General features: G+C 57.8%; 1 protein-coding gene across 1 annotated transcript; it reads left to right on the top strand.

The window, feature by feature from the left end:
* The first annotated feature begins 6 nt into the window (after window positions 1-6).
* PPP1R1B (protein phosphatase 1, regulatory (inhibitor) subunit 1B) lies at window positions 7-9,030 on the top strand. The gene is made up of 7 exons (XM_004684980.2): window positions 7-113; window positions 1,637-1,697; window positions 1,976-1,998; window positions 2,366-2,441; window positions 5,339-5,533; window positions 8,063-8,182; window positions 8,269-9,030. Exons 1-7 carry the CDS (start codon window positions 33-35, stop codon window positions 8,307-8,309), a joined length of 597 nt encoding a protein of 198 aa, XP_004685037.1. The 5' UTR covers window positions 7-32; the 3' UTR covers window positions 8,310-9,030.
* The last annotated feature ends 8 nt before the right edge of the window (window positions 9,031-9,038 follow it).

Raw genomic sequence — 9,038 nt, 5'->3', positions numbered from 1 at the left:
CCGGGACCCCGAGCCGCGAGCCCCCCGCCGCCATGGACCCCAAGGACCGCAAGAAGATTCAGTTCTCGGTGCCCGCGCCTCCCAGCCAGCTCGACCCCCGCCAGGTGGAGATGGTAAGGGGGCCGCGCCCCACTCTCGCAGGCGCCCCGAACACTCGCCGGGCTCCTCTGAGGTCCCGGGCGCTGCGGCTGTGGACGGGTCTGGGGTTGGGGCACCGGCTCGCCCGGACCCGACCCGGCCGGAGCGCGGATGCGCGCGGGAAGTTCGCTGGAGTCTCCGGCAACTTTTCCCGGGACAGCAGGCCAGACTCCGCGGCCGGAGAACTGCGGGCAGCCAGTCGGGGGCCCGAGGCTGGGCTTGCCAGGGAAGGGGGACCATTCTCTGGGCCCCACACGGTCTTCTCCATTTCTAGGCTACCACCGGCACCCCTGGGCCCTGGGCCCAGCCCGGGCGGGTCGGCGGTCAGGTCAGCGCAGGCTGGCCCACCGCCCTGCCCCTCTAGGCCCCCGCGGGGCTCTGGGCCGGGCCACCCAGCAGGTTTAGACCTCCTTGTGCTGTCAGACCCCAGACAGGGCCTCCGCGTGGGGGCCAAGGGGGTCCAGGCATCCCCGCCCGACCTCTTCACTGACACTGAGACTCCTCAGTCTCCGGGGCTTGGAGGCCCCCAGAGGTGAGAGTCCGGGACACAGAGGGAGAAAAGAACTCTTCCTCCCGCGCTCCCCGCCACCCCCTCCGCCCGCAGCGAGCCAGCCACGTTCACTCCTTGCTGAGATGCCACCGACTGCCAGCAGGGCAGTGAGGGTGGACCAAGTCCTGTGAGGGAAAAGAAGGGACATGAGAAGAGGGTCTCAAAGGCAACGTGGGGAGCTTGGCAGGGGAGGTGGCACTTTTAGTTGAATTCACCTGGTTCTTTTGTGCATTTCCCTGGAGCGCAGAGGGAACCTAATTAACTGACTGCTGCTCTGATTGCCAAGCGGCGAGAGGGGCAGTCACTGGGGGGCTCAGTGTCCCCACACTCATCACCCCCTCCTTCACCCTGGCTCCTGTACCCAGGAAAGCAAGTTTTTGTCTATTTCTCTTTGTGAGTCCTGGGTCAAGAGTTCTACAGCCTGAGAGGGCCCAGACCCCCAGAGAACCCCCAATCCCTGGTCTGAGCTTCAGTGTAGTGCCACACTTAGCCTCCCTCTGAATTTCTTTGGAGTCCTTGACTGATCTTTGGTGGACAGGACGGGCCACAGGGGTGGCTAGTGGGCATCACCATGGTCAACTCCAGCTCCCTTGCTGGAGAGGAAGGGCTTTGGAGGGGAGGATGTCCACTCTAGAGTAGCCATCGAGTGGGAAAAGCATGAACTGGAGTCAGTGGTGGGTTTTTCTCATCCTTTCTCTGCCTTGGCATGCTGTGTGACTTTAAGCGCTTTGTGGAACCTCTCTGAGCCTTGGGTTTTCAACTCAGGAAAACAAGGGGGCTGGGTGAGCCCTACAGTTCCTTTCAGCTTTGACTGTCTTTGATGCAAAGGTTCCCTGAGAACTCCAAAGCGCTGTAGGTTCCCTGCTCTCTGCGGTAGGGAGGGTGGTAGGGTGGGCTGCTAATGTCTGCCCTGTCTGTCCACCCCCTTCTCTTTTTCCTTCTCCTCAGATCCGACGCCGGAGGCCAACCCCTGCCATGCTGTTCAGGCTCTCCGAGCACTCCTCACCAGGTGGGCCCCCTAGCCTTGTCCCTACCTAATTCTGACGCCCTTTGGGGGCTCCTGCCAAGTCCCCTGAGTAGGGGATGGAGAACAAGTTAGGGGCAGGCGGGTGATTTCTGGGAGCCCCAACTCACTGGGTTTGTTTATTGACCCAGCACGTTCCCTAAGCTAGGAAAGAAAAGACACACTTTCCCTTACCCCAGAGACGGAGCCTTTGGGGATATCATTCTTATTTTGTTTCTCTCTTTCCTTTTCCCTTCCTCTGTGGTTCTCTGGGGACTCCCCAGAGGAGGAAGCCTCCCCACACCAGGTGAGTTTCCTGGGGCAGCAAAAGGAGAGATTCCGGAGCCCTTTGGGGTGGGGTGGCAGGGTTGCTTCCGAGGCTACACGGGGAGCCACCCCCACTGGGAGGATGTATTAGCACATCAATGGGCACCTCCAGAGCCGAGGGGCCCTCCCTTCCTCGCTCAGACTCTGGGAGGGCCTTCAGCACCTTGGGTCCTGCTGGGAGGAGCTTATGGTACCCCTCCCCATCCCTGGCACCTCATCTTTGGTGAGGGTCAGCAGCAACTGGACCCATCAGCAGAGATAGGGTTGGCCTGGGGGACAGGATGGGAGAATGGAAGAAGGGAAGTGTCCTCTGGTGAGCCCCTTTAACCTGGCTCTCCCTCTGGCAGAGAGCTTCGGGAGAAGGGCACCACATCAAGTCGAAGAGATCCAACCCCTGTGCCTACACACCCCCCTCGCTGAAAGGTATCTCCCCACCCTTTGGCCTGGCTGACCCTGACCCCTGGATTTGGGCTGACCCGGGTGGGTGGAGGAGGTGACATGTTGAGCTTTTGACAGTGGTGAGGGAGTGCCTTGTGTATCTCTAACCTCTTTAGACCGATTCTTTCTGAACTTGACCTTGTGAAAATGGAGCCCAGAGGCTGAGAGGGGCAGGAAGGTCCTTCCTATCACCCATGATCACCCATGGTGTGAGCCGGCTGCAGATTAGTAGGCACCAACATAAAGAGACTAAGTGGGGTGCCTTTTGCTGGCAAGTGCTGTCAGACCCCCTCACACTCCTCACCACCTCAAGCACCCACTTTGTTTGGGCTACCCCCCTATCTCACCTCTCCCTGGGGAGACCTGCACACTGGCTTCTTGAGCCTGCTTTTCCTTCCAGTTTACCAGGCCTCACTGGTGGGCCTCAGGAAAATTAGAGGAGCCAGGTGTGGCCCCGGCCCCCTGGGACCTTGTGCTTCAGGGTCAAGGAGAGTTAGAGGAGAGGTGTTTAAGCCGGGCCTTGAAGTGGACTGGGACCTGCGGGCCAGGTGAGGACGAGGGAAGAGGCCTGCAAAGAGGAAGAGGTGAGGAATCACAGGGGTCTTCGGGGCCATCCTGGGGCCTTGGCTTGCAGCAAGGGACTGTGTGGGAGACACACCTGGATGAGGAGATGGGGCAGGTGGGGGTCTCTTTCTATCTGAACCTAAGATGCCTACCTACCTTCCCCTCCTACTCTGCCCTCTTCCCACCTGGCCCTTCCCACCTGTCCAGCCCTCTTTCCCAGGAGACCGGAAGGGTGTGCTGAGAATTCTCTAGGGAAGGGGGATTTAACGAGTTCCCAGCACCTGCCCAGGTCAGCAGGTGCACCTGTCAGCCAGCCTGCCAGGCTGGTAGCTGGGAAGAGAGGAGCGAAGGCCAGGGGCCCACTCTCCTCCCCCGGAGAGGTCAGGAAGGGCTGCAGTAGGTGGTGTGCAGGTGGGTGGGAGCACTGGGAAGGACCTCCCACCTGTGAGGCAGAGCAGGCTGAGGGAGGAGGTGGCATCTTATCAAGGGAGACTGGAGATCTCTCTCCTCACTCTGGGCTGGAATGAATGTACACCTCCTGATTGGGAGCTTGGAGAGGAGAGCTGGGGTGAAGATGGGGTGAAGAGAACATCACAGTGCCTCCCCAGGGAATCCTGCATGGGCCAGAAAGTCTCTATCCCATTGCCCCATTGGCCTGGGCCTTGGGGAGGGTGGGGGGTAAGTCAGGGCAGTGAGGAGGGGCCAGGCAAGGGTGAGCAATCTGGGGGCTTTGCTAGGGATCTCCACCTAGGCTAAAAGGGAGACTTGGGGTCAGGGGTTCAGGGCCCCCAAAATGGAGATAGAGGCAGAGAAAGCTGGGAGGGTGAGGGGGGAACCCAGCATGCCCTGGAGACAAGGCATGGGGTGCTCATGGGCACGGCTCTGCATACACCCATTATTATGAGCGAGGCTCAAGAACTCAGCTCTCCTGGGGGGGCCCTCTGGTGCTGCCACCTCTACTCCCCTGTACCCCTTCACTCAGAGACCCATACCGGAGGGCACTTTGGCAGGCCGCAGCCCCTTTCTGGGCAAGGGAGCACCCCTGCCAGGGGTGGGGCTTATAGAGGGAGAATTCGGGGGCCCCTGGGAGAGGTGGGCAGCACGGAGTCACGGTGGAGGGGTCCTCACCAAGGCCAACTCTCAGACTTGGCTCAAGGTGAAGTTTTGCTGAGTCCCCAAGGCCAAGGCAGGGCGATTTATTGCGCTTTTATTGCCTGGGTAGCTTGCCCAAAGGCAGCGGGAGGCACTGGGCTGGGAGCGGTCTGCAGGGTGGGGCAGAAGCACACACAATGTGCCCTCTGTGCCTGTCCCGAGTTGGCAAGAGCACGGTGCCCTGCTCACTGTACTGGAGGTTTCCAGCCTGGATCTACCCTTCTGGGCTGGCCGAGGGGAGGGCCTGCAGCCGCCCCACCCCGGCTCCTCAGCATCTTATCTACGGCTGTGAATTTAATGACCCAGGTACCCTAAAACCCCACCAGCTCCTGTTCCCACTGTGCCTTGGCCCAGTCCCTCCTCACAGTGCCCCGTCCACCTCTGGCAGTGCCCAGAGTCCCCTAGCTCTTGCCCCATTCTCTTACCTCTCCCCGCCATTCTTTCCGCCTCTCAGAAACTTCTCCCTAGCTACCACACTGATCCCTTCCTAGGCTGTCCAGCAGGCTTTGGAAGTGTTGCGGGCTGGGTGGTGTTTGTTGCTTTCTAGGTCACCAGAAAGGGAGCTGAAAGCTTAGGGGTGAGGGTCAGGATGGGGGGCTGCCTAAGAGGACATCACATCCCCAGGCCTGGATTTCACTGACCGAAGGCTATGATGTTCTCAGACTCAGAACTCTTCCTAACCCCTTGGATCTAGGGGCAGGAGTATGTGGTCAGTGCCCAAGCCCTGGATGGGGGGCAGCACTGGGGTGAGCAGTGGGCATTCCCCCAGAAATAAAAAGGGACAGAGTTCGCCAAGCTCTGGTCCACAGACTCTGCCTTCTGCCCAGGGCTGTAGCTGGTGGGCACAGCTGTCAGGACCCCGTCCTTGGAGAAGTAAGCTCCCCAGCCAGAGAATGTTAAGCTGCTGCTGTGCCCGTCTGGTCTTGCCCAGCTTTACACCTTAGGGGGTAGAGGAAATGTCAGGGGCCAGCCTTCTCTGTCAGGGGCCAGCCTTCCCTGCTGCTTCTGCCCTCGTCTAGCCCCGCACAGGCCGACCTATAATCTCCAGCCTCTGAACTGGACCCCTGAGCGGGTTAGCTGTGCCCGGGCCCCTGGGAAGGAGGCCAGCTCCTCAGGCTGCTTTTCGGGCCTGGCTGACCCTGTCCGGTCTGGGTGCCCTGTGCCAGCCGTGCAGCGCATTGCTGAGTCCCACCTGCAGTCCATCGGCAACCCGACCTCGGAGGAGGAGGATGAGCTGGGTGAGCTTCGGGAGCTGGGCTACCCCAGGGAGGAAGAGGAGGATGAGGAGGACGAGGACGATGAGGAAGAAGAGGAGGAGGAGGACAGCCAAGCCGAAATCCTGAAGGGCTACAGGGGACCTGGTAAGATGAAGAGCAGGAAACCTGGCTTCCCACCCATGGGGGTGTCCTCTATGGGGGTCCTAGAACACTTCCCGCTTACAGCTTCTCACACAGGAAAACTGCAGTCACACCCCAAAGACTTGCCCATCCTGTCACTCCACAGGAAGACTCACTCGGCTTTCTTGAGACTGGGGCGCTCCTTTCTCCAGTCTCTCCAAATTAGGTTCCTCCTAATACCGGGGACCCTTGAACATGGCTTGAATTTTGTGGGTCCACTTACATTCAGATTCCACCCCCCCACCCTTAGGTTCTAGAATTTATGAATTCAACTAGTAACAGGTACTGGTTGATCCCTGGATGCTGAACCCGCAGACCCTGAGGGCTGACTCGTAAGGGACTTGTGCAGCCTCTGATTTTGGTACCCCTGGGGTCCTGAAACCAGTCCCCTGCGGATACCAAGGGGATGACTGTATTTCCTTTTTTTTAAAAAAAGATTTATTTATTTATGCATACAGAACTGTGGTATAAGCCAGAGGCGCAGGGGCAGTGAGAGGATTCTCCAGAGACAGAGCGGGGAGCAGGACAGGCAGAGTACACTGCCCGACAAAGTACACTGTGAGGGGGTCAGCCGGCGGGTCAGGAGAGGTCTGCCGGCCATGTGGGCCACCTCCGGGGCAAGGATCAAACTCGCACTGAAGTGGCTGCAGCCAGCTTGCAGTTCCGTGTCCTAACCCGTTGTGCCACCAGGGAGGGCCCTGGACAACTGTATTTCTTAGAAAGTAAAAGCTGCCCTCAGGTTTTTGACTGTGAGCAGGTCAGCGTCCCTAACCCCTGAGTTGTTTAAGAGTCAGCTGCGATTCCTCTCTTCCCTAAGCATCAAGGCAAGGCCATGTGAGACTGGCGGTTAGACCCAAGAAGCGAGCATGGAAGCATCCGAAGCAGTGAGGGGGGATGAGGCGGTGCAGGGGTAGAGGACTGAGGCTGCCCAGTGCTGTCAGCACTATCCTAGATGTGGGACACGGGCTCTGTCTGGAGGCGGAGGCTGGTTGCTCTGTGCTCTCCTGGAGCCAGCTGCGGTTTCTCCCCTTCTCCCTTCCTGTGCTGGGGTGAGAGGGTGCCCTCTAGTGTCTCCACGGAGAACCTAGGCTTCTGGTCCTCTGTGCCTCCATGGTAAGAACAAAAGGGAACAGGAAGACATCCAAAACCTCCACAGAAGGCCTCACAGTAAGAAGCCCCAGGCCCAAAATTCTCCACAGAGGGTCCCAAGGCCCAGGAAATTTCCAGACAGGAAGATCTCAGCCTCCCCATGGTTGCCTGGCCATGAAAGGCCGCCGCATCTGTCCTTCCTAGGACATGTGAAACTCTGGTCCTGTTATTTTGGGGGATGAAAAGTAGCTAACTGGGCCCTCCTTGGTGGCGCAATGGGTTAAAGCACATCTACTGCAGCCACTCCAGCTTGAGTGAGGTCCCTGGCCAAGGAGGGGACCCACAGGGCGCAGCAGACCTCTCCTGATCCACCCGCTGCTCCCCTCCGCAGTGTATTTCAGTTCATCAGCCTGTTCTGTTCCCCACTTGGTCTCTGGTGAATCTCTCACCCTCCAAACCTCTGGTCCATACCCCAATTCTATATGCATAAATAAATCAATCTTTAAAAATAAGAAAGAAAAAGAGCTAACCACTCCTACTTATCTGGGTGGTTCTTGCACCCAGATAAAATGGCTTGCATCTCCTGTCTGCATCTCTGGCAGTAGCTCCAGCTAGAAGAGTTGAGTCAGCTCCCACTGAAACCCCAGAGCAGAGAAGAGGTGGGAGAAGACTGCTCCCTCAGGAATCAGTAGATAACAGAGTGAAATGACAAGGCAGTGTCAACTGCCCGCTCTGGTGTACACATGGCTGCCCAGGAGAAACAGCCACGTGCCCTGGGGCCTCTCTGAACTGCTTTTGGGTGATGGGCCTGGGCTGGATGAGGTATTGACTATCATTTTATTTAAGGGGAGCTACATAATTTCTTTGTTATCAGTCCCTCCAGAAAGGTCGCAACTGACTTAACTAAGCCATACATAGCCCATCGGAAGCGCCCTATTCCAGCACTGTCCACTGTGCATGATGTCCTCAGAAAGCTTAGTCTCAGCTATCACAGACCCAGCCCATGCTCTGGACAGCCAGGGGGTCAGCAGAGCTTTTTGTTTTTTTTTTTTTAAGATTTATTTATTTTTTTATACATACAGAGCTGGGGTACAGGCCAGAGGTGCAGGGGCAGTGAGAGGATTCACCAGAGGCAGAGTGGGGAGCAGAACAGGCAGACTGAGGAAGTACACTGCTGAGGGAGCAGTGGGCGGGTCAGGAGGGGTCTGCCAGCATGTGGGTCAGCTCCAGGCTGGGATGGAACTCATGTGGAAGTGGCTTTAGCTTCTTAGTGCTGTGCTTTATCCGGCTGCACCACCAGGGAGGGCCCAAGCCTGTTGTGTTTTTTTTTAAGATTTATGTATTTGTGCATACAGAACTGAGATACCCAAGCCTGTATTTTTAACCCTTCTTTCTTATCCCCAGCTGGGCAGAAGACAACCTGTGGTCAGGGTCTAGAGGGGCCCTGGGAGCGCCCACCTCCTCTGGATGAGCCTCAGAGAGATGGAAGTTCTGAGAACCAAGTGGAAGACCAGGCTCGAAGTGGTGAGGCTTGGAAGTCGGGAGTGGAGAGTGGGGCTGGGGTCCTGGTGAGTGAGACCAGACTCTGAGTCCCTCTGCTTGCCTTACAGAGCCTGGGGAGGAGCCACAGCACCCTGAGCGCGGCACATAGGCACCCAGTCTTGCATCTCCCAGGAAGGAAGTAGAGGGGACATCGTTGTTCCCCAGAAACCCACTCTGTCCCTGCCCTGTTTCGTACTCTTTCCCTCTTGCTAGGGCTGCGGCTTCTGACTTCTAGAAGACTAAGGCTGGTCTGTGTTTGCTTGTTTGCCCACCTTTGGCTGATGCCCAGAGTCTCTGGGCACTTGCTTCCTGATGCCTACCCCTGCCAGTCATTCCCGCATTCACCCAGGAGGAGGCAGGATGAGTTTGTGTTGGCAACAGTAAATAGGGGATAAAGGTTCCTTTGCATTTCCCCCCCCAGACCCTCTCCGCTGGGCACAGGAAACCCACAGGGCAGGACCCTAAATCTGGGGAAATGGGATGCTGAGAACCTGTATGTGCCCTTAGACCTTACCATTCCCTCTCCTATTCCAAGTCCACACCCCTCACTGGCTTCTACCGGGACCCAGGCTTCAGGCATCCTTCTCTACAACCCCAACATTTTGGACAACTTCTGCTTCTCACCCCTGCTCTCCTGCCTGGGCGCCTGGAAGATGGACTGGCAGAGGCTGCTTTGTTGCGTTTTGTTTGTGCTTTGATGCCAGGAATGCCGCCTAGTATACCTCTTTGGGGGGGGCACAAAGGTGGGGGGCTTGTCCTCCAGCTGCTCTGGCCCCTTCCCCTCTTCCCTGACTCCAGGCCTGAACTGCTCCCATGCTGTAATAAATCTTTGTAAATA

This window comes from Condylura cristata, unplaced genomic scaffold, assembly GCF_000260355.1.
Source record: "Condylura cristata isolate star-nosed mole 26May11 unplaced genomic scaffold, ConCri1.0 scaffold00017, whole genome shotgun sequence".
NCBI lineage: Eukaryota > Metazoa > Chordata > Mammalia > Eulipotyphla > Talpidae > Condylura > Condylura cristata.
The sequence above is the reverse complement of the archived record's forward strand: the minus strand, read 5'-3'. Positions and strand labels throughout refer to the sequence as shown.

Bases quoted from the DNA above. Each gene is read 5' to 3' on its own strand.
- PPP1R1B (XM_004684980.2), top strand. From the start codon at position 33: ATGGACCCCAAGGACCGCAAGAAGATTCAGTTCTCGGTGCCCGCGCCT. The intron at 1,698-1,975 runs GTGGGCCCCCTA...GGGACTCCCCAG, and splicing joins CTCCGAGCACTCCTCACCAG to AGGAGGAAGCCTCCCCACAC. The intron at 8,183-8,268 runs GTGAGGCTTGGA...CTTGCCTTACAG, and splicing joins GGAAGACCAGGCTCGAAGTG to AGCCTGGGGAGGAGCCACAG.